The following is a 25,877-nucleotide window of genomic DNA, read 5'->3' on the forward strand; positions in this document are numbered from 1 at the left end:
ATCGGACCGAAGTCCGGAACTAACTGCATCGGATCGAAGTCCGGAACTGAGTGGGACCTTGTCCCCTGCATCGGACCGAAATCCGGAACTAACTGCATCGGACCGAAGTCCGGAACTGACTGACTGAACATGGCATAGCATAACACATCAACTAGCATAACACAAATACGACATGCTACATCGGGCCATGGCCCGGAACACATAATACTTAACACATGAAACATAGCACACAAATCCTGTTCGAGCCACGAAGGCATCGAACATACTAACTACTGCATCGGACCTAAATCCGGAAACTACTGCTAACTGAACGGGCCGGCATTGTGGCCTTAGACCCGTTCCTACTGGAAGGAAACTCACCTCGTAAGCTGGCTGCTGAGTGTGTGGCTCGGAAAGCTAACGGCGGCTGCTCCTGAATCTCCTCGGCTACAAGTCCATAAACACACTCAATCAAATACTAAACACTGCGCTTGGGGTAAAATGACTCTTTTACCCTCGGTCAAAGTCAACTCTCCTTTGGGCTGACTCGCCGAGTTGGGCCACCCAACTCGCCGAGTCCTACTCTCACTTTTCACTTTTACTCACTGCTACTCGTCGAGTCTGGCATCGACTCGACGAGTACCCTCTTGATCCAAGAACTCAGACAATCTTCATCCGACTCGCCGAGTCGGATGAACAGACTCGACGAGTTGTTCTTGATCCCAAGAAGATTGCCTTGGACTCGCCAAGTTGATGAACAACTCGCCGAGTCCCTCCATCACTGAGTTCACCCTCAACTCGCTGAGTCCACTCTCTAACTCACCTCGTCCACTCGACACTGATAAAACTGAAGAACTCGGGACTCGCGACCCAACTCGTCGAGTCGTTCTTCCGACTCGCCGAGTTGCCGCCATGCAACTGATTTTTACTTGATTTTGTTTGAATCCAATGCATACAATTGATAGATCTGAGTCCAATAAGCTGATTTACCACGTAAAGTTTCCAACTTTACGTGTACAACCTCGTGAATAAGGGAAATAAGGCTAAAGGATGCATAAAATGGGTAGATCTATGGTTATCATGCAATATAACACCAAAAAGACAGTAGATCTGGGCTCTACAACACCCCAACATTCAGATCCATAGATATTCCGACTTAATAAGACATTCATGCAAGTGTAAGGCTTGGAACAAGCATCAACTAGCTCTTAGGAGAGCTCTAATGGAAGTTTAAAGCATATAACAAGATGGAACTCCGAAAATACCTCAATTAACTCTGATTTGGCCTTGGATCTTTGCACTACAACACTTCTCCTTGCTTCTTCCTTCTTCTACTTCTTCACACCTTCACAAAATGGCACCAAAACACATATAAGCTCTTCAAGGGAGGTTTAAGGCTCTATCACTGCGTTCTCAGGGTGAGGGAGGCGAGAATGGGGGCTATAAGGTGGTATAAATAGTGGGCAACCCGGGGATCTTAGGGTTTCACCCAGACAGATGGACTCGCTGAGTCAGGGATATGGACTCGTCGAGTCCCCGGCTCACGCGTGCCCTCAGGCGCGACCCTACTCGGCGAGTCAGGCTAGAACTCGCCGAGTCCCTCTTGAAAAACTCACTATAATTACCATTAAATCAACATACCGGGAACGGGTCGTTACATTCGAACCCCATCTGTCACTCCAAGTAAAGCGAGGACCACCTAGAGGTATGTCAACAAGATCTAGATGGCTAATAAAATCATTAAAAACAGTATCTTTACCTGGATTAAATTGTGACCCTAATCTCTTCGAATCATCCCGAACCTCATTAAAATCCCCCATAACTATACATTAGCCAAAAAACGACATAATAATTCGTGAAATCTGATCCCAAAGTTCTCTTTTGTCATTAGCACCTTGCGGAGCATAAACAACTATAAACATGACAGCCAAACCCGAAGGAACCCAAATCGCCTCGATAACAACGAACCAAGTAAAAGTGAAAACATTTTTCTGCGAGATAATTGTATGATCCCACACAACAAGAATACCACCTGAAGATCCCCGAGACGAGGAAAAAGCATGCATAAAAGAAGCATTACCCCGAAACGAACTAACTGTAACCAAATCCATCGCTTCCATCTTTGTTTCTTGAATCACTAGAAAATTTATTTTATGGAGGTTACAAATTTTTAATCCAAGATCTCTTATCCAAACAACCCGCCCCTTGAACGTTAATTGAAAGACAATCCATTTTTGAATTTGTCTTTCAACGTGATCCTCAACTAATTCTTTTAATCGATCAAAACAACCGTCCATATTGTAACCCATAGCTTTACCCATTTCAAGAGTTTTTGTTAATTAATTTAAAAATGAATTTTTAGAAAAAATTCCACCCAATACACTTTGATTATCACTCATAAGGGAATTACATTTATTTGAGAAACCAGGAGGGTGAGAAAGATCCTCCTCTGAAATATTAATACCCGAAATTCTACCATATCCTCCCGAAAAACCCAAAGAATTGACACCTGAGCATGACTTATTAACAAGGTTTGGATTCTGATTTTTCTCATTTGTTTTGGAGGAAGAACCAGCAGCTAAGCCATCTGTCGGAATGGCATCAGATGAGTCGTAGTGTTGCTGTACAACAAAGGAATGTGCAACTGTTGCTATTGCCGAGGCGACAACAGGTCCGACCACTGGGGCAGTAGCCATCTGGACCTCCGGTTGAAGCTTTTTTGGCGAATATACTACAAGCCCAAGTAATGTGATAGGAGGGGATGGGTCTTCATGCATATTTTGATGATTATTACGAGCTTCATTATTCCTAAAATACCCCTGAAAAGGTCCGTTAGATTGTATTGGGGGTTTAGAAGGATGCTTTTCTACTTTGTCTAAATTTTCCAAAGTTTCGTATATGCCAAAAGGGTATTGTGAAGCTTCATCCCTTTTATCCAGAGAACCAATACTTTCATTCTCATGTAAATTATCATATCTCTCATCTTGAACAACTTCATTCTTGGTAAAATCACATGAGAAAGATGGAGTCCATCTTGGTGCTTCTTTGATTCTAACGGAAAAAATGACACTATCGACACAAACTTTCACCACCTCTAATATAATACCAGAGTATGATGTTAAAATACAAACACGGTTGTTGAACGATACAACCCAATTTGGCCATGATCTTCTTAAAACCTATTTTACTCCAAGCCCGAAGAGGTAAACCTTCAATATCGATCCATACTATACGGTCCGGTGGAATGAAGTTCCTATCCCACTTTTTTTTTTTTTTTTTTTTTTTTTTTTTTTTTTTGTCTCTAAGTTGTAACAATTTTTCTTAGAATTTTTAGAAAGTATAACATTCTTTATTCATTATTAATATAGATCGTCGTACAAAAGTCTATAATTTTGTCCATTGTTAAAGGATAAGCTATGCAAAGTGGTATAGTTATGCCGGAGTTTAAAACTGGTTGTGATTTTTGTGATGTTACACAAAAATTCTTGAAACTGGCTCCAATGTTTCCCAAATGTTAGGGCGATCTCAAAACCAATGTATTTGGTTCTTTAAAATTAAAAATCGATCCTAAAAAAACTGAAGACAATTCCGATATTAGACATTCTTATGATATTGAACATCTATATTGAACATCAACTTGTAAAAAAGTTTGTACTATTTGGGCTAAATGTCAAGATTTATAACTTTAATATATTTAGGATTTATAACTTCAATATATTTAGGATTTATAACTTCAATATATTTTGAGGTATAACTAATGATAAGCTATCTTCCATGCACTTGATTTACCCAATGAATGTGGACGAGATGTACATACAACCACAACTTGCGAGTCATGTTCACTTTAGGACGAAGGATACGATTGCTACAAGAAGCATTCATGGCGAGGTGGCAGGGTAGTCACGACCTTGCACATCATCCCCAATCCGATCGATTTGTGGCCTCACATGGTGTTTACAGCAGAAGACCACACCAAATCGTTTTGTTCTACTTATTTGTTGCTCTCTCTTCTTTCTACACACCATGATGGTTCAACGATGTTGTAGGTACACCACCAAGGTTGTGGAATGAGATAGTGATGAGGTGGAAGGAGACGTTGTTGAGGGAGATGGTGTGCAAGCCCGGATCTAAGGGAGGGCAAGCTGTGCAGCCGCACAGGGCCCCGAAAAAAATAGGGCCCAAGTTTTTCAAAATTATATAATTAAGATATTATTATATATTATGTTTTCAAAATTTTAACACAAATGCCCTTTCGTTCAGCCGGTTAACACGTGTTTACTTAAATTCAATCCACACGGGTTCGATTATTTGCAATATCAATTGTTACTTTTTAATCGTTGGCTTATTTTCATTCATATCATTGATATTCAAAGTTATAATTTCTACCCTTCATTTATGATGCATACTTAACAATTTATCCTTTATATCAATTCTCTTTACTAAATAAATTTCCAAAAATTGATCTTTAGACCCTCAACTTTTATAAATTTATACTTATCATTTTGTTTATTAATTTAATTTATTTTTTAGTTTTTCGTTATGACAATTCAAAATTTAATTTAAATTTCTTATATATATATATATATATATATATATATATATATATATATATATATATATATATATATATATTAGTTTATATAATTATTTCATTATACGTTCGGGTATAAGGGGATTTTTTTTCTGGTTCGTTCTGCGCATTTGAATCTTCAGAACCGGTCCTAATGGTGTGGAAGTATACTCTAGAGTCTTACACGTGTACTCCCTTCACTTCATCCATTTCATAAATAAACGGAAATATTTTGCTTATTAATGATCATAATCATAGTAATCATAAATACTCACAAAAACCATGTCAAGTATCTTAACCGAATAACACAAACCCTAATAATATACATAATCATAACGAACTCCCCATCCTCACTTCTAGAGGAATATTAAACATCTCACTACTGATCTACTAACCCTTCATAACTCCACCATCCATGAGACTTTCATCAACCCATAGCACCAGTGTATGCTAGTTATACATAATGGTAGACCTCACAGACTTTCGAATATCCAACTTGGCCCTAATCATAAGACCAAATCTAGCATTCACAGGCTATAAGATCTTAATTGTATATAACCATGATACATACACAAGGAACCACAATAATGATGTCAATCTCCTACAAAGAAGACCCTAGGCTAGCAGACATCAAGTAATTAGACAATTTCTATCATGCGATCCCTGAAGATCCCTAGCCTAGTACTAGCATGCTGTCTAAACATATCATATTATCAAATAACTGTATGGTGTTTTGGGATCTACTAATTAGCTATGGCTGATCGTACACTTCGTATCTTCCATCCTTTATTTTGAAAACCATACAAGGAACTTTATGAACTTAGGACCCAAGGGATGTTCAGATCTGAAGTTTCAATTTCATATCTAGCTCATACACCACACTCCCTTCATGAATATGCTAAAGAAAACCCTGTCTCCATCCATGAATGGTTCTAAGAAGAAATAGATCAAAATATCAGTTGGTTACCTCCAAAACGTGCCCAAACTGAGATGTATTCAAGATCTACACGAATTTCCTTGATGCTAGCTGCTTGATCTATAAGTTTCCTTCACTTAATCACTTCCCAAAGCTCCAAAACACTCACAAAGCTCACTCACACGAAATTAGGGTTTTTGGATCTCAAGGGGTGATAATGGACAATGGGAGGCGCTAATGGTCCAATATATATGGTGCAAAAACCCTGAAATTTAGGGTTTCCTCTGCCAGCTCCTACTCGTCGAGTCCCCTTCCCGACTCGTCGAGTCAACTCATTAAATAACGTGTCCCAACCCGCTTCTACTCGGCGAGTCATAGCATCAACTCTTCGAGTAAGTATTAAAACATGAAATTTAAATTGAACCATTATGATACCTGACAAATGGGGCGTTACAGGCGTCTTCCCATATGCTGTGAAAAAGAGACTGGTAGTAAGCATGAAACTTCCCCTACACCCGAATAGGGTTATCAATCCAAGCTCCATCAATCAAGAGACCACGAATAGAAACTTGGTGCCTTCTGCGATTAATAACTCCATGAAAGTAACCTGAGTTCTCATCACCCTCTATACTCCACTGAATCTTAGCCTTTTGGGCGAGCTCCAACTATGAGAAATGATCTAGATCCGAAATCTCCTTTAGTAAAGAAACCCATTGCTCTCTCAAATCAGGTGAACCATCATCTTACATTAAGCGCCTATCAATACACTCCAACATCTCTTGAAATTTTTTCTTCTTATTAGAAAGTTGATCCCGGTTAGTAGAATATCGGACCCTGATATATTTTTTAAGAAGCTATAATTTCTTCTTAAAAATAATCCAAGGGTTATCCGAACACGTCCCCAGCTCGGGGTTCAACCAAGACTCCCGCACAACCTCATAAAATCCGTCCAACAGAAACCAAGAGTGAAATAACCAAAACGGGTTAGGACCATAATCCACACGATACTCCAACAAAAGAATATGACAATGATCGGGATTTTTTTTTCTAACACAAGACCCATAAGATGAGGAAAAGAACCCATAATACCCTCCATGACCAAGAATCTATCTAGTTTACTAAATTTCGAACCCCATCTGTCACTCCAAGTAAAGCGAGGACCACCTAGAGGTATGTCAACAAGATCTAGATGGCTAATAAAATCATTAAAAACAGTATCTTTACCCGGATTAAATTGTGACCCTAATCTCTTCGAATCATCCCGAACCTCATTAAAATCCCCCATAACTATACATTAGCCAAAAAACGACGTAATAATTCGTGAAATCTGATCCCAAAGTTCTCTTTTGTCATTAGCACCTTGCGGAGCATAAACAACTATAAACATGACAGCCAAACCCGAAGGAACCCAAATCGCCTCGATAACAACGAACCAAGTAAAAGTGAAAACATTTTTCTGCGAGATAATTGTATGATCCCACACAACAAGAATACCACCTGAAGATCCCCGAGACGAGGAAAAAGCATGCATAAAAGAAGCATTACCCCGAAACGAACTAACTGTAACCAAATCCATCGCTTCCATCTTTGTTTCTTGAATCACTAGAAAATTTATTTTATGGAGGTTACAAATTTTTAATCCAAGATCTCTTATCCAAACAACCCGCCCCTTGAACGTTAATTGAAAGACAATCCATTTTTGAATTTGTCTTTCAACGTGACCCTCAACTAATTCTTTTAATCGATCAAAACAACCGTCCATATTGTAACCCATAGCTTTACCCATTTCAAGAGTTTTTGTTAATTAATTTAAAAATGAATTTTTAGAAAAAATTCCACCCAATACACTTTGATTATCACTCATAAGGGAATTACATTTATTTGAGAAACCAGGAGGGTGAGAAAGATCCTCCTCTGAAATATTAATACCCGAAGTTCTACCATATCCTCCCGAAAAACCCAAAGAATTGACACCTGAGCATGACTTATTAACAAGGTTTGGATTCTGATTTTTCTCATTTGTTTTGGAGGAAGAACCAGCAGCTAAGCCATCTGTCGGAATGGCATCAGATGAGTCGTAGTGTTGCTGTACAACAAAGGAATGTGCAACTGTTGCTGTTGCCGAGGCGACAACAGGTCCGACCACTGGGGCAGTAGCCATCTGGACCTCCGGTTGAAGCTTTTTGGCGAATATACTACAAGCCCAAGTAATGTGATAGGAGGGGATGGGTCTTCATGCATATTTTGATGATTATTACGAGCTTCATTATTCCTAAAATACCCCTGAAAAGGTCCGTTAGATTGTATTGGGGGTTTAGAAGGATGCTTTTCTACTTTGTCTAAATTTTCCAAAGTTTCATATATGCCAAAAGGGTATTGTGAAGCTTCATCCCTTTTATCCAGAGAACCAATACTTTCATTCTCATGTAAATTATCATATCTCCCATCTTGAACAACTTCATTCTTGGTAAAATCACATGAGAAAGATGGAGTCCATCCTGGTGCTTCTTTGATTCTAACGGAAAAAATGACACTATCGACACTAACTTTCACCACCTCTGATATAATACCAGAGTATGATGTTAAAATACAAACACGGTTGTTGAACGATACAACCCAATTTGGCCATGATCTTCTTAAAACCTATTTTACTCCAAGCCCGAAGAGGTAAACTTTCAATATCGATCCATACTATACGGTCCGGTGGAATGAAGTTCCTATCCCACTTTTTTTTTTTTTTTTTTTTTTTTTTTTTTTTTTTTTGTCTCTAAGTTGTAACAATTTTTCTTAGAATTTTTAGAAAGTATAACATTCTTTATTCATTATTAATATAGATCGTCGTACAAAAGTCTATAATTTTGTCCATTGTTAAAGGATAAGCTATGCAAAGTGGTATAGTTATGCCGGAGTTTAAAACTGGTTGTGATTTTTGTGATGTTACACAAAAATTCTTGAAACTGGCTCCAATGTTTCCCAAATGTTGGGGCGATCTCAAAACCAATGTATTTGGTTCTTTAAAATTAAAAATCGATCCTAAAAAAACTGAAGACAATTCCGATATTAGACATTCTTATGATATTGAACATCTATATTGAACATCAACTTGTAAAAAAGTTTAAACTATTTGGGCTAAATGTCAAGATTTATAACTTTAATATATTTAGGATTTATAACTTCAATATATTTAGGATTTATAACTTCAATATATTTTGAGGTATAACTAATGATAAGCTATCTTTCATGCACTTGATTTACCCAATGAATGTGGACGAGATGTACATACAACCACAACTTGCGAGTCATGTTCACTTTAGGACGAAGGATACGATTGCTACAAGAAGCATTCATGGCGAGGTGGCAGGGTAGTCACGACCTTGCACATCATCCCCAATTCGATCGATTTGTGGCCTCACATGGTGTTTACAGCAGAAGACCACACCAAATCGTTTTGTTCTACTTATTTGTTGCTCTCTTTTCTTTCTACACACCATGATGGTTCAACGATGTTGTAGGTACACCACCAAGGTTGTGGAATGAGATAGTGATGAGGTGGAAGGAGACGTTGTTGAGGGAGATGGTGTGCAAGCCCGGATCTAAGGGAGGGCAAGCTGTGCAGCCGCACAGGGCCCCGAAAAAAATAGGGCCCAAGTTTTTCAAAATTATATAATTAAGATATTATTATATATTATGTTTTCAAATTTTTAACACAAATGCCATTTCGTTCAGCAGGTTAACACGTGTTTACTTAAATTCAATCCACACGGGTTCGATTATTTGCAATATCAATTGTTACTTTTTAATCGTTGGCTTATTTTCATTCATATCATTTATCATTGATATTCAAAGTTATAATTTCTACCCTTCATTTATGATGCATACTTAACAATTTATCCTTTATATCAATTCTCTTTACTAAATAAATTTCCAAAAATTGATCTTTAGACCCTCAACTTTTATAAATTTATACTTATCATTTTGTTTATTAATTTAATTTATTTTTTAGTTTTTCGTTATGACAATTCAAAATTTAATTTAAATTTCTTATATATATATATATATATATATATATATATATATATATATATATATATATATATATATATTAGTTTATATAATTATTCATTATACGTTCGGGTATAAGGGCATTTTTTTTCTGGTTCGTTCTGAGCATTTGAATCTTCAGAACCGATCCTGATGGTGTGGAAGTATACTCCAAAGCCTTACACATGTACTCCCTTCACTTCATCCATTTCATAAATAAACGAAAATATTTTGCTTATTAATGATCATAATCATAGTAATCATAAATACTCACAAAAACCATGTCAAGTATCTCAACCGAATAACACAAAAACGATGTATTACAAACAAAAAACAAGTGGAAATTAAATACAATCACAAATATCTACTCAAATTGTCCTATGGAGTTAACCGTACAAATAGTGTAATACATAAATATATCATACTCTACGATAGACATAATATCAATACCGTATGACACAGCGTAGATAACAACTTTAATAAAACAACAAGACATGTTAAAATCAATTCTAAATTTTAAAAATTGATACTTTCAATCGTATCAACTTTAGCTGTTGCTACATTGAAAAAAACTTGTTATTCAACTATTGCTAGTTTGGAAAAAACTTGGTATCCAAAGACGAATACCTTATCCCAATATCGACTCCGATCCTCGTATGTTTTCTATTAAGCTCATGGTCTTATTTTAAAGAAAGGGCACCTTAAACTTAAAGAATATTAATTTGAGTTTTCATGTTAGTATTATCTTTTGCACATTTTTAAAATACAAAAATAATATTTTCCAATTGAGGAAGTAATTACATTCTTGTGGACCCACTAGATCCTTTGGTCCCACCACCGGCTTCATCATAGATTCATACACACCAACACGTCTTTTCCATTGAACCCTTTCTTCTCCATCGAATCACATCACCGACTTCCGGTCAACATTTTCAATTTTCGGAGAGGAAAATCGGGGGTCAACTGTAAATAATCACCAGCCGACGCCGTCGTGGTGGTGATCTGCGTCGTCTGGTTTCGTTGATTCATGATTAATTAACCAATTGGCCATCGGTTAAGACCAAAATGGGAATCGATTACTACAACATCCTCAAAGTGAACAGAAATGCTAGTGACGAAGACCTAAAAAAAGCCTACCGTCGTCTCGCCATGATTTGGCACCCGGATAGAAACCCTAGCAGTAACAAAGGAGAAGCGGAAGCCAAATTCAAGCAGATTTCTGAAGCGTATGATGTGTTAAGCGACCCCAAGAAGCGTCAGATCTACGATCTTTATGGGGAAGAAGCTTTGAAGTCCGGCCAAGTCCCTCCGCCCCATCCTTTTTCCTCCAATCGAGGTTACACCGCTCACCACTATCATACCAATAATCACCAGCATCCTGATCCTTCGTTTCGGTTTAACCCTAGGGACGCTGAGGATATTTATGCGGAATTGTTTGGAGGATCTGATGCCGCGGGCGGTGGCGCTGCTGGGCGGAGTGCCGGTAGGGCGTTCAAAGATGGGGCTTTTAGGGTTCCAAACGGTGGGGAGAGTTCATCGGCCAGAAAGGCTCCCGCTGTGGAGAATTTGTTGCCTTGTAGCTTAGAGGATCTTTATAAAGGCGCCAAGAAGAAGATGAAGATCTCTAGGACTGTAGCCAATTCTTCAGGGTACGTCTTTTCTGGTATTTTACCATTCCCTTATCTAAAATTCTTTACATCAATTCTGCAAACGAGCAGGGTAATCATTGATTGATACACCATTTGGATATCAATAGATGATTTGATTTTCATCCGACTTTTGCTGCTTAATCCCTGATTACCTGATTAGATAACATCATGTTCTAAAACCTAGATTCAAGTCCCTGAAATCCATTCCGATTGAATACATGTATACAGAGATACCGAAAAACCATCAAAACAACCCGATGAAAATCAACTTCTATGCTATCAATTATGTAGGTTGCCTTTTTGGTCTTCATTATAAACACGAACTGGAAGATAGATAACAAAAGACTACCTTTAAGACAAAAGCCAACATGTTATTAGAAACTTGTCACAAAAGTTATTTATTTGCATGCAGTAAGATTCGAACAGTTGAGGAGATCTTAACAATTGAAATAAAACCTGGTTGGAAAAAGGGGACAAAGATTACATTTCCAGAAAAGGGAAACCAAGAACCCGGTGTGATAGCAGCAGATCTGATATTTATAATCGATGAAAAACCTCATGAAATCTTCACAAGAGATGGCAACGACTTGACCATGAATCAAGAAATCCCGCTTCTAGAAGCTCTCACAGGAAAAACCCTCGAAATCACAACACTCGATGCCAGAATCCTACGAATTCCCGTAACCGAGATTGTGAAACCGGGATACGAACTAACTGTCCCCAACGAAGGAATGCCGGTTTCAAAGGAACCAAGAAAGAAGGGAAATCTCGTGATTAAATTTGATGTCAGGTATCCAACAAGGCTTACAAATGAACAGAAATTGGATTTAAAAAGAGTCTTGGGTGGACCCATCTGATCTTGTTCAACAACAAGAAGTCAAGATATACACCTACATTACATTTTCTGGTTTTTCAAGTACATATGCTTGTTGCATGTATGCAATTGTTTTTGGTTGATTTCGTTTCGTATCCAATCATATCATAATTCATACATTCATGGATAGATAGTTTTTATTGTTGCTAATTGGTTTACTGAAGTCGTAATGTTGACTTGGAGTTTGGTTTTATGAATACGACTACCGTAAAAGATAATTTTGCTATTGATATTGCTATATCATTATAATCGTAGTTCATAACACTAGTGTATTTCACTCATAAATTTACTGAAATTATTGAAAAAATTGTTACGTGATACAAAACTGGAATGTGTTTATCGGCTAAATCTCATAAACCGAATCGGCTAAATCTTAAATAGTGATATATATGGTTTTAATAGAAGTTTACCTTGTTATGTGTTGTACAGTTTAGAATATTTACAATATTTTGTATTGTATTAGTATGAACTTATTATTTTGTAGTTAAATTCAATGGCACGGTTATTGTTACAACGTATAAGTTTTAACTGTGTGATTATGTTGTGTGCAAGATGTATGAATTCGACTGGTTGAGAAAAAATTAAGCATCTAAATATATATATTTTTCGAATAATTTGTCGAATTCATCTAGACATTTATATGAGTAACAGAAAGCCAGTGTTTTTAAAAAAACCGGTTCAAACTGGTGGGACCATTCAAGTGAACGGTTCAATTAGTATCTATGTTATGTCTATTTTTGAATCAAAACAAATCAACTTATTTTTATAAAAAATCAATTGAACCGGTTATATTGAAAAAAAAAACACACACACACTGAAATGAAACATTTTGGCATTTTGTGTAACATATTTTGGTGGTATTTTCACATCTATTTAGATTTTCTTTATAAAAAAAATTGAATAAAGATACATAGTAAATGTTATGAATGTTTTTGAAACATGTGTATTCATCTTAAACTATATTTTGTTTCAATGTTATACTTATATTTTTTTATTTATATGTTTTGATGTAAAACTTATACTTATGTTTTCTTAATATATTTGGAATGATCTATAACTTGTTTTTATGTATATTTTTAATGTTTAAACTTATTTATATATGTATTTTTAATGTTTAAATTTATATATTTATGTATGTAGGTAAATAAGAAAAAAAAATTTAGAAACCCAGTTGAATTGGCGGTGGAATCAAAAAGCGGTCATTGTAACACTTAAATAATAAAAAAAAAAAGGTTCTTAAAAACAATGCAAAAAAAACCTTGTTGATTATCTTATAAAAACAAGGGTTAAGAACTTAACACTATTCTTTGTGGGTACTCAAGTTATCAACAAAGCCAATTAATTATGTAGAAAAAACATTAAAAAGCTTAAAACGTTATATTTAGAAAAAAGGCATAATTTCATTCATATTCTTGGAAACTCTAAATATTACTTCTATATACTTATAAAATTTAAAATTACATATATATATCCTTCTCAAACTATAAAACTCTCACTATCTCACATATATCTAAAGTGATAATTTAATTAGGATTAAATTAATCTAATACTATAAAACTTATCCAAAAATCAAAATTGCATGCGTTTTACTAAAATACCATTCTCAAATTAATAGTTATGAACAAACCATTTCAATTAGGATAACAAGTTTTAATGATTCAATCGTATTTCTCCTCGTCTTCTCCATAATGTCGTCATTCTTCTCTTCTTGTGCAATCTTCATGAGTTCAATATTGAATGTAACTGTGAATGTTATTCAAGAGGAAAATCAATATTATTATTAAATTTTTTTACTATTATTTAGAACCCTTGAGACGAGAATGTAATTGCTATTTAATCAGAATTGAATGTTCAAGATTCTTCCGTGTACAAAGCTTTTTCCTTTCTATACAAGGAAACTTTAATGCCACAATTTGAAACAATTCCTCAAACATTAATAGGAACTTTAATGCCATAATTTGAGACCATTCCTTAAATTTTAGTGCCTTAATCTAAATGATAGGAGAGATCGCCATGAAGAAAAGAAGCACAATGTTTAGTCGACAGTTCCATAGCTGTGATATGGAAGAATTAGCGTAATTAGGTTTACTCCTAATTAAAGTGGTTTAATGTTGCTAATCTTTTGTTTAGGAAGAGTATTTTAGTAAAAACATAAAGGATTTTAGTTTTTGGATAAGTTTTTTAATATTTGATTAATTTAAACCTACTTAAATTATCACTTTGGATATATGTGAGAGTTTTATCGTTTGAGAAGGATATATATGTTATTTTAAATTTTATAAGGATATAGAAGTAATATTTAGAATTTCTAAGAATATGAATGAAATTATCCAAAAAAAAAAAAAACTAGAAAAGCTATAAATAAAAGAAAATGTTATAAAACATGAAAACAAGTTAGTAAAAAAATTGTAAAAAAGTTTTAAAAGCTTGAAACGTTAAAGTTTTTAAAAAATGTACTAAAAGGCTTATTTTTTTTTTATAAATATTAAATATAAAAGGTTTATAATAAATACTATGTTCAAAAATGTGTAAAAATTAATATATAGTAAAATGTCTATAAAAGATTATAATTTTTTTTTTAATAAAAAACTATAAAAAAAAAAAACAAATTTGGATGATATTTGTAAAACAATTGAACCAATTCATAATAAAGTCGGACCAGATTTGTAACAAAATTTAAATTAAAAATAAACACATTTTAACCCTAAAAACAATTCACTATATTGGGTAATTGTCATAATATATTATAATATATTAGATGAACCCATTTAATTAATATTTTTGAAGATAAATAATATCCGAATACAAATGTTATGGATGTTTGAGTTCCAAGTAAACCTTTACATGCAAAAGTCATGAATGTTGTAAATAGTTTCCAATGAAACTTTCACATGCATGTTACTGTTAGGTCTTGAAATCCTGTGTCATGGTTCACTTGTAGTCTTGTACTTAGTACAACGAGATTTATTGGAGCCTCATATAGAAATCGTGTTATGGCCATTTTTTACATATGTTTTCTAGCTATTTTGCCTTTGTTACATTCTCACTGGGAGTCCTTTAAGAACAAGTGAGAGAAAGACTTGAGATATGTTTCACTTTGAGATTCGCTTGGGGATGATGATTAGAAGCATATTACATTCTTTTTGAAATTGTTCAACTATTATTAATGAGTTCGATATTGTTTAGCAATGCTTACCTTTAAAATATTTTCCCCAACATAGTAAATTTATACAAATATTTTGATGTTTTAAAAACCTTTTTAGAAGTTTGATTTTCGGTTTGGATCGTTGACATTATCCAACACTTAACAGTTGACTCGGATAATGTTCACTAGGCTTTTCAAGCCTAACATACTTATTTTGACATGTATTTTAATTGGAAAACGTAGTCGAAGAACTTGATGGATTTAACTTCTTAACATTTAGAATATTTTGTATTTAAGAGTTAAGATGTATTTAATGTCGTTTACTTTACCTTTATCTCTTGATCATTTTGTTACACCATTGTATGTCTCGACATATTTAACATTTTGTATTCGTAAGAACTTGGAGCATTTAGAATTTGTGTTTGTAATCTTTATATAGTATTTTTTTTATGAAAATAACTTCAAAGATTAATTTCAAATAGTCCTTACGAGGAATATCTGATAATTCGGTCACACTAATTGCTTTTTCATTAGCACCCTTAGCTCATTCAGTGAGTTATGGAGGTACTTATTCTTTTATTTATATATTTGTTCTTACGATTTTAGGTACTATAACTATTACTATTGGAATTGATGGATTTGGTTTTATCACACGAGCTCTCTATTTTATTCATTGATATTTCTATAAACACTAGTGAAATCTCACTCATCTTTCAATCGTAACCCATCAACTTTTGTAATTACCATCTATATTAGTGCAATACAAAAACTCTTTCAAAGATGGTCAACCATTTTATATCTTTTAACAAATATATATATATATATATATATATATATATATATATATATATATATATATATATATATATATATATATATATATATAAGTTTTGATACCCAATAATCAATATAAAAACAAATATGAAATAAGAGATTTAATAAATTGTGGGACCACATAGCCTTTTGGAAGGCTTTCACAGTTTGAAAGAAGAATACACACGTGACCTTTCATTTTTTCTTTGCAAGAGTTTGAAAGAAGAATACACACGTGGCCTTTCATTTTTTCTTTGCAAGAGTGTGGACAGACCGATGTCTAAGCCATTTAACAAGATGCGAAGGAACTTGGATATATTCCTCTCATGTATTCAAAAGAAAAATTACATTGGAATTATCCTCTCATGTATTCAAAAGAAAAATTACATTGGAATTGACGCATATGGCATGGTTGTTAGTGGTGCCTTTCATTGCACTCTTAGATCATTCAAGGAGTTATGAATGTAGTTTGATTATTTTCACAAGTACATGTACTAAATCTTTCTTACATATGTAACTCTTCATGTATATATATCGGTGGTGCTGCTTCATATTCGTTGGATGTGATTCTCGATGTTAATATCATGTTGAGTTTGCTGCTTCATTTTGATCGCTTGCAACTTTCGTACTTATGCCTTGATTTTGACGGCTTATTGGAGGTTATATGGAGGTTCTGTTGACATATAATATTGTTTATGGTTGTTTGGTTTTGGTTTTATTTTCAAACGTCCTTTCACGATTCTCAGTCCTTTGATTTATTTCTTCATGTTTTTTATGCAATGTCTTGTGTACTTTATTTATCTTCTTTTTCCTTGTAATCACTATTCTAGTTTTTAGCTTCTAAGACTATCCGATATACCCACCAAATACAACATATGTGGTGGTGCCACATAAGCATTACATTTCATTACCACTAACATGAGATACCTACCACTAACACACTACTCCACATCATTATTTTTATTTTTTTTAATTAAAAAAATACAATAAAATTACATTTTTTATAATTAAAAAGCATTCATTTTTTTAAAACTATTTTTTTCATTAATTATAAAAATAAAATAACAACTTCAAACTACATTACTTAGTTAATCTAGAAAAAAAACATTACATTAATTAAAAAAAACAAACAAGCATACATATAAAAATCCTAATCGTCGTTCATGCTACATTGGTACAAATGTTCCGCGACATCTTCTCGAAGATTGAAACATGTTTCACTGTTATGAATTTCAACAACTCGCTCTAAAAATACATTCGTTCCGGATACGAACTCCTCAATTGGAACGACAACGTCGTTCGGATCATACATGCAAATCGCTCGACCTTCATCTTCAATAATCATATTATGCATTATAATACATGCTAGGACCATTCGTTTAATTCTTTCTTTATCCCATAGTCATGTAGCATATTTCTTTACATTCCATGTCTGCTTAAGGACTCCAAATGGCCTCTCGATATTCTTTCTCGCCGATTCCTGTTTTTTTGTAAATTTTTTTGCCCTTTCACTTCGAGGAACCGAGTATGCCTTCATCAATGTAGAATAATCCGGGTATATCCCATCACCAAGGTAGTAACCGTATTTGTACGCGTGCCCGTTCACCGTGAACGTCATATCAGGTGCTTTGACAGTCCAAATATCGTTGAAAAGTAGAGAATGACCAAGAATATTAAGGTCGTTGTTAGACCCCGCTACTCCAAAAAAGACATGCCATATCCACAAATCTTGAGATGCAACAACTTCTAGGATGATAGTTGGTTCACCTATATCTCCTCGAGTGAATTGACCACGCCATGCAGTTGGACATTTTTCCCAGGCCACATGCGTACAATCTAGACTGCCAAGCATACCCGGAAATCCATGCCTCTCTTCATGAGCCAAATATAATCTCTCGATATCACGTTGAATAGGTTTGCACAAATATTCTTCGTGAAAAACCTCATAAACACATGCAGAAAACCAATCTACACATTCAACTGCGGTCCTCTCGCATACTTTCAAGTATTCATCAGATGCATCAAATGCTATACCGTATCCTAAATACCTAAGAGCAGCCGCACATTTTTGTATACTACTAAAACCCATTCTTCCTCTAGCGTCAGGTTTTTGTTTGAAAAAATCATAACGAGATTCTAAAACATTACTAATACGTAAAAATATAGCCTTATTCAGACGGAAACGACGTTCGAACGAGTCTTCATAATAAAGACATTTATCGGGAAAGTAATCACGTACCAATAAGTCGTGTGTGGTTTGGCGATCACGATTGTCGACCGCCCTTGTATGAGCTGCATTCGAACTTTCTTCATCGTGAATGTGTTGCACAACGTTGAAGAATGTCTCGACGAATCTACGTCGTCATTCGAGTCAAAACTTTTTAAAAATTCCATATGTATTGTGGAATGTGTATGTGTTTTATGGTTTTAGAGAATAGAATGAGGTGTAAGTTTTGGTATAATAGAATGTTTATTTATATTTAGTGAATTGAGTTTGAAAAAAAAAAGAAACGGCCAAAATAGCCATTCAGCGGCCAAAATACCCAACAACTAATCACATTGTTCGTTTGAATCCATCGTCGGGAACACGAAGAAGCACGACCAAGCCCAACCACGGAACGTCGGGGTGGTTTGCACGATCCGTTATCGTGGCCAACTAGATCATGATTCCATTCGTGGTATGTATACCACAAGGCTTAATATATGATTTTGCTATTAATTTTAACTCTTTACAAGGAAAATAATCAGATAAATATTATAATATATATTTTCTAACAGTAATTTTACTTTTATCTAATAAATATTTATAAAAATATATTTATTAACAATTTATTTACTTCAATCGATTAAATAACATTAAATCCTAAATCGATTTTTGATAAACCATCATGATCCAAATTGGAAAATACCAATAGGATATCTATTAAATTAGTTTAATATAACAATATACATTAAATATACATTTTTATTAGTGTGCACCACGGATAAAAACACGATGTTAAATGAATTAAAATTTTTCTTAAAGCATATCCTTAAATAAATAAAAATATTCAAATGAGTAATTTTAACTTGATTTATAATAGGAATAAATTAAATTAAAAATAGATTTAAAGAAAAATTAAATAGAATAAAATATTACATAAAATAAAAAAAATTATGTTATTTTAAAAATTATGGTTGGAATTTAAAAACCCATTATGATTAAAAATACCAAAAAGTTGTTTAAAATTAAACTAATATAAATATGAAGACAATTAATAATAGTTATGGATAAAAAATTATATAATTTTATTTACGTGTAACCCATCGCTAACATATTATTGATATATTTTTCAATTTGTCAAATGTTATTTTTTTGTTATTTTGAATTAATTTCTTTTTCATATGTCATTTTATGGGTTTTCCAATTTTAATAAATTCCAGATAATACTGTATGTAATAATTACAATAAATGTAGTAATAAATGAATATCAATTTCATTAATATACTTATCTTCTTATTTCAAAATTCCCAAATTAAACCCATTAATTTATTTTGTTTATTTATTTAAATTTAAAAGATAAAAAAAATCAATTTCAATAATTCATTATATTTTTTTAATTTTGTTTTATAAATCCAAAGTCCTATCTAATAAATAAACGATTTTTTTGCTACTTGTCACATTTTTATTCAATTTACCAAATATAATTTTGTGGTTATTTTGAATTATTTTTTTTTCCACATATAATTTTATGAGTTTTTCTATTTTATTAAATTCCACATAATCTTTTAATATAGTAATTGCAATAAATGTAGTAATAAATGAATATTAATTTCACTAATAAATAATTTTTAATTTCAAAATTCCCAAAATTAACGTTTCTTTTCTTTATTAAAATTATTTATTTAAATTTAAAAGATAAAAAATATTTTCATTATAATAAATCATAATTTTTTTTTTATTTTCTAATAAATTCAAAGTTTTCAAATGACCTTATATATATATATATATATATATATATATATATATATATATATATATATATATATATATATATATATATATATATATATTAAATTTATGAATGTAATAAATGTTTCTCACAACTAGTTCAATATAAATATTTTTATTTTGGTTTAAAGTAATAACAAGGTTACATATTAATCTTTTAGTTTATTATAAGATTTATGATTAACATCAATCATTTTGCTATATTCAGCCATATGTATTTCAGTATTTCTCTATATATAAAAATATCCTTAATCTTTTTTAATGAATTACAGGATATTTAAACATTTAAAATATAAAAATATTACCAAGATTTCTGAAATAATTATTAAGATAAATGTAGCATTCTCTTTCTGTTTGATAGGCCTACCTTTAATGAGCAATAATTTAGATAGCAAGCAGGACCATGGGTATAGTGAGCACCATGTGTCACTGCTCCCTAAAGCATTCAATTTCTACGGATCATGTCTTTTAGATATTCTTCTTTTTCGTTTTCAACTTGTACTTTGTGTATCTTTAGATGTACCAATTTACACTCTTAAAACGTAACCATACAAATTCAAGACAAAGTGGATAAACCCTTTTGGTTGCGTCGTTAACAAATGAGAAATATAAGTATAATTATGTTTTAAAATGATTCAAACATATGTGAAATATAAGTATAATTATGTTTTATCATAAAATATAGTTATAATTTGGTCTGCTTAAAAACATCATTTATGTAAGATTTTCAAACAAAAAAACCAACTAACTACATGCTTTGTTCAAATGTAATTTTACGGTAATTGGCAGTTACCGGTAAAAATTAATTAAGAGAAAAAATAAATAGGAGGATAACTATGTTTTAAAATCATTCAAAAAACACTATGCAAATATTATATGTTAAAAAAAACACCATCCAATTAAGATATTTATACAAAAAACACCTGCAAACTATATGTTTTATTTAAATGTTACCCACTATCAATCGACTTTTGTAGGTCAAATGATTACTTCGCATAATTATTATGACAAGCATAATAATTAGTGATATGACATATAGGGGTGTAAACGAGTCAAGCCGAGCCCAAGCTTGGGCAGGTTCGACTCAGACTCGTTTAAGTTATGAGGGGCTCGAGCTTGAGCTCGGCTCGATTTGAGCTTTATTGTATCGAGCTCGACTCGATCTCGTAAAGAATTATTCAGGCTTGGTTCAGGCTCGAGATCGGCTTGTTTTTTGTATGTTATGCCAAAATAAGCTTAGATTCGATTCAAGTTTGTTAAAAAGCTCTTTTACTTATACCCTACATCCCTAATTCCTAAAGAAATTATTATATTTTATTATATAAAAAAATAATAAGGTATATTATATAGCAGCTCGTTTAGGCTCACGAGCTCACTGCTTGAAGCTTGGCTCGAGCTCGTTTAATAAACGACCCTCATATTTAGCTTCGGGCTTGTTTAATTTGATCCTAAGTCCAGACGTCGAGCTTTTAACGAGTCGATCCAGAGTAGTTCACGATAGCTCATCTCACTTAGGGGTGGAATTGATACGGTACCAATTTATTTTTTTTCTAAACCGTGTACCGTACTAACTATAATTTGTAACAAAAAATTGCTACAAATACCGTACCACGTATACTTTGTACCAATATAGTTAGCTACCAACAAGTTTGGTTGGTACAAATTGGTAATGATATATACCAACTTCTTTCAATTTTTTATTATAATATTTTAAAATAAGAAAAAACATCGAGTAATTTTGACGTTTAATATAGAAAATAGTTACGTAGTTATTTTATTTTACAAAAGAATTATGTTAAAGTAACGCTAAAGTCAAGGGCATAATGTAAGTTCCCAAATTTGCTTGTGTATCAATCAGATCCAATTGATGGTGCGGAATCTCAATCAATTGGATGATTTCATATCAAAATAGAATAGAAGGAGAAGAAGAATAATTTGAATCTATGATGTATTCAATGTTGGAATGAAGCTCCTTACACATAGATTCATACACACTCTTATCTCTAACTTTCTCTTACACCTTACGAACACATACTTAAGCATCTTGGATATGTCCCTCACATGCACTCCTCACCCTATATATATATATATATATATATATATATATATATATATATATATATATATATATATATATATATACACTTAAGGCCAAGCCCAAAATACAAATAATCAAATACAATTTTCGGCCCAAAATAATAAAACAATAAATGCTTAGAAAAGCAAAATATAAACCATATTTTTGACCCAACAATCTCCCCCTTGGTTTATAGCTTTCTTTTCAAATTGACCCAACAAGCTCCCCCTAAAAAGTAGCTGACACTTCTTGTCAATCTTCATTGGGAGCTTGGCTTCAACTATTATCTTCAAATTCTTCACAACATCAAGATGATCTTGATGAATCTTCAATGAATGACTTCATCTGGTGCAGTTGGGCTTTTCTTCAAGATTTGACATTGAACGCACATTGGGTGAGGAAGCTTCATGTATTGATTCTTGAAAGATAACGTTTTCAGCTTGAGAATCTTCAGAGAGAACTAACAAAGAGAAATAATCTTCTGGATCACTTCAGTAGGTACAAGATAGAAGCAGACCAATTGAGGAGACTTCAATGCAATCCGTCACATAATATTCAATTTCAGCTTCACCTTCTTCAGGGGTTGAAAGATTGAATGTTGAAAGAATAATCCTCATTTCTTGCTCCTTCGAATGAGAATTCTTCGATGATCACGAATGAAGCTTTAGCTCAAAAACCTCGATACAGTCTCCACGAGTCTCATTTACACCTGAAATCATTTTTCAAGACAAAACAAAACTAAAAGAAAAATTAGCACACAATATTTTTGTTTTTGTTTTTTTTTTTTTTTTTGGTTTTTTTTTTTTTTGGTTTTTTTTTTTTAAATTTTCTGGAAAAATAAATACAGAAACAAAAATATTTTTTGGATTTTTGATTTCTCTGAACAAGAAATAAAACGGAATATAACACTATTTTTGGATTTTTAATTTTCTGATTTTTGTTTGATTTTTGAATTCTTTTTAATCCTCCTGCTTAATTTGTGCATAGAGGAAAACTATGAACAAATTTAACAGAAACTTAAAATATTTGGGATCAAAGTTGTTAGATAGTCTTAATCCGTTTGTCAGTACCTTCCCCTTGATGAATAGATCTGGTCGATCGCCGGTATTGTGGTCCACTTAAGCACAAAAAATTGTGACAAATTTTAGGAATGCTATCAGTGACAGGACATACTGATCCTAAGTTACTAGATAAAAATTCCTAAGGACCATTTATCTGACGATGATGAAAGATATTGTTGTCCACCTAAATTAAGCAGCAAGATCTACAGACAATCTAGAATTGTTCAATTTTAGATGTACTAGAACATGTTTCCCGCTTCCTGATATACCCCAATAATCAAGAACTTCCGAGATATTCCTTACTTTAGGTGAGCAAACTATTATTCATAGAGAGGATAGATTTAGATTATGATTAATTATAGTTTTAGAGGGATTGAGAAGTAGAAGGTTGCATATGCTGTGTACCAAGTTGGATTGTTAATCACACAAATGAGACAACATATGGCTAACATATAAGAAGAATTTCATAGATATACGATGCAGAGAAATAGATTTGCATATGTTGAAGTCCAGATCGGATCTCATTCAATCACGTAGATAAGGCAACATCTAACTAACAATAAGAAAGAAATAAAATAATTTTCTACAGACCTACTTTATCGGAATTCCCCAGTCGCTCCGTCAATACCGGAATTAAGGACATAATCCGTACATCGAGGAAAAGTAAAACCACAGTTCTAGATACGGGTTCTTTAGTGTGATTGGTGGATTTTCATGTATATATCCCTGCTCAACCTATATGGAGCATCGTATTGTCAGGCTAAACGGATCTATCTAGGTCAAGATTTGTCAAGTCATTTGATTTATTAGGTTCATATTTGCCTAGTCAAGCCCATTAAATTCTTCGTGCCTACCAGCGCATCAAACACAGAGCCTAGACAATTCAGCTTTGGTACTTTACACAGACTCAGATTGCCTGTTATTACTTGTTGATATCACTTCCCAATAATAACTACTAACGGAAAACTATTAAGAAAATGAAAATTGTCTTTAAAATTAATAAGTGTAAGGTAAATTCAGGAATATAGAGAAGAAAACGCAAACCGTAATTCACCGATTGAATTTGCATCCAGAAGGTCTGATGGTGCGGAATCCCAATCAATTGGATGATTTCAGATCAAAATAGAATAGAAGGAGAAGAAGAATAACTTGAATCTATGATGTATTCAATGTTGGAATGAAGCTCCTTACACATAGATTCATACACACACAAACACACACACACACACACACACTTTTCTCTCTAAATTTCTCTCACACCTTACGAACACACACTTAAGCACCTTGGATATGTCCCTCACATGCACTCCTCACCATATATATATATATATATATATATATATATATATATATATATATATATATATATATATATATATATATATATATATATATATATATATATATATATATATATATATATATATATATATATAGACTTAAAGCCAAGCCCAAAATACAAATAATCAAATACAATTTTCGGCCCAAAATAATAAAACAATAAATGCTCAGAAAAGCAAAGTATAAACCATATTTTTGACCCAACACGTAGCTATTCACACTCAAGGTCGTATAAACCATATTTTTGACCCAACACCTACCTTTTTTCTTTTTTAATACAATAATTCTATATAAAAAAACATAAAAAACTACTTTATTTTTGCCAAAAGACCTACAATTTCATACTTTTTTCTAATTCATTTATATAAGAAACTACATTGATTTTGGTTCTAGATTCGCCACTGGCTAAAGTAACGTTTTCATTTTATGCTTTAACGTGATAATAACTATTGACTAATGCGATCAAATGAATTGTATAATGTTCTTAAAAATGTAAACACTAAACACAATTAGCAGTTGAAGTATATGATATATATATATATATATATATATATATATATATATATATATATATATATATATCGGTTGGTACGATATTACCATGACATTCTAACTTTTGAACCATTACCATACCAACATTGCTCAATTGGTACGGTAGTACCAAAAAATATATTGGCTACCAACTATATTGGCTATCAACTCTCTTGGTTTGGTTGATAACATGTTGGTTTGTTGTTCATGATACAATTTTGCTAGACCTAAGCTCACTTACACCCCTATTGATATCTATCTCTTCTAATAAACAAAACAACTCTTTGCCAAATGTCATTCTTTTAGATTTTTTTTGTCACTTGTCATCATTTTAACCCTTTTACAATTTATTTCCGCTTAAACCATTTACTATCCGGTTTATTGCAGTTTAAATTTAAATTAAAACTAGGTTATAACCCATGAAAACCACGGTTGGTATGTTCAAAATTTTTATTATAAGACAAAAATAAGATTAAATATCAACATAGTAAAAGGCAATGTATTTCAGATTGTAAGTATAGCCGGGGTGAATTTGAGAAGTAAAAAAGAAAATCTTTTAAATTACATTTTGAAACACTTATTGGTATATATCATTTGACGTTTTATTGGTTAAATTACAATTTTTATCTAAAATCAATAACTTCAATTATTATATGCTCATTTTTTTCGATAAAACAACATATAACTAAACGTGTGAGAAAATTGGTTCTTGTAAAAGAAAATCAACATTTTACATCAATTGATATTAATTTTTATTTATGATCATAACAAAACAAATGAAAATTATCTCATTTCCAATTTCAATGGAATTTTGACGTTCAAAGGTGTTCAAAACAATTTATAAAAAGAGTATGTACTATATAAAAGTATATAGATAAATATATGATTA

At 32.6% G+C, this 25,877-nt stretch overlaps 2 protein-coding genes and 1 long non-coding RNA gene across 3 annotated transcripts; 1 reads left to right on the forward strand and 2 right to left on the reverse strand.

Annotated features, from left to right (window-relative positions):
- Window positions 1-10,375: 10,375 nt before the first annotated feature.
- Window positions 10,376-12,269, forward strand: LOC144996882 (DNAJ heat shock family protein). The gene is made up of 2 exons (XM_078956645.1): window positions 10,376-11,155; window positions 11,568-12,269. Exons 1-2 carry the CDS (start codon window positions 10,572-10,574, stop codon window positions 12,010-12,012), a joined length of 1,029 nt encoding a protein of 342 aa, XP_078812771.1. The 5' UTR covers window positions 10,376-10,571; the 3' UTR covers window positions 12,013-12,269.
- A 5,120-nt stretch (window positions 12,270-17,389) lies between these two features.
- On the reverse strand, window positions 17,390-18,076 carry LOC145045169 (uncharacterized). The gene has a single exon (XM_078993510.1). It carries the CDS (start codon window positions 18,074-18,076, stop codon window positions 17,390-17,392), a length of 687 nt encoding a protein of 228 aa, XP_078849636.1.
- Window positions 18,077-21,909: 3,833 nt separating this feature from the next.
- On the reverse strand, window positions 21,910-24,417 carry LOC144998461 (uncharacterized). Its single transcript, XR_013660333.1, has 2 exons — window positions 24,161-24,417; window positions 21,910-22,764 (listed from the first exon to the last, which is right to left on the reverse strand). It is a non-coding gene; the product is annotated as an uncharacterized LOC144998461 (long non-coding RNA).
- Window positions 24,418-25,877: the final 1,460 nt, after the last annotated feature.

The sequence above is a fragment of the Lactuca saligna genome, chromosome 5 (assembly GCF_052625555.1).
Source record: "Lactuca saligna cultivar CGN05327 chromosome 5, ASM5262555v1, whole genome shotgun sequence".
Taxonomy (NCBI): domain Eukaryota; kingdom Viridiplantae; phylum Streptophyta; class Magnoliopsida; order Asterales; family Asteraceae; genus Lactuca; species Lactuca saligna.

What these genes read in the sequence shown, in the direction of transcription:
- LOC144996882 (XM_078956645.1), top strand. Translation starts at nt 10,572, where the DNA reads ATGGGAATCGATTACTACAACATCCTCAAAGTGAACAGAAATGCTAGT. An exon ending in ACTGTAGCCAATTCTTCAGG is followed by an intron (nt 11,156 to 11,567) that starts GTACGTCTTTTC and finishes ATTTGCATGCAG; the next exon opens with TAAGATTCGAACAGTTGAGG.
- LOC145045169 (XM_078993510.1), bottom strand. Translation starts at nt 18,076, where the DNA reads ATGGGTTTTAGTAGTATACAAAAATGTGCGGCTGCTCTTAGGTATTTA.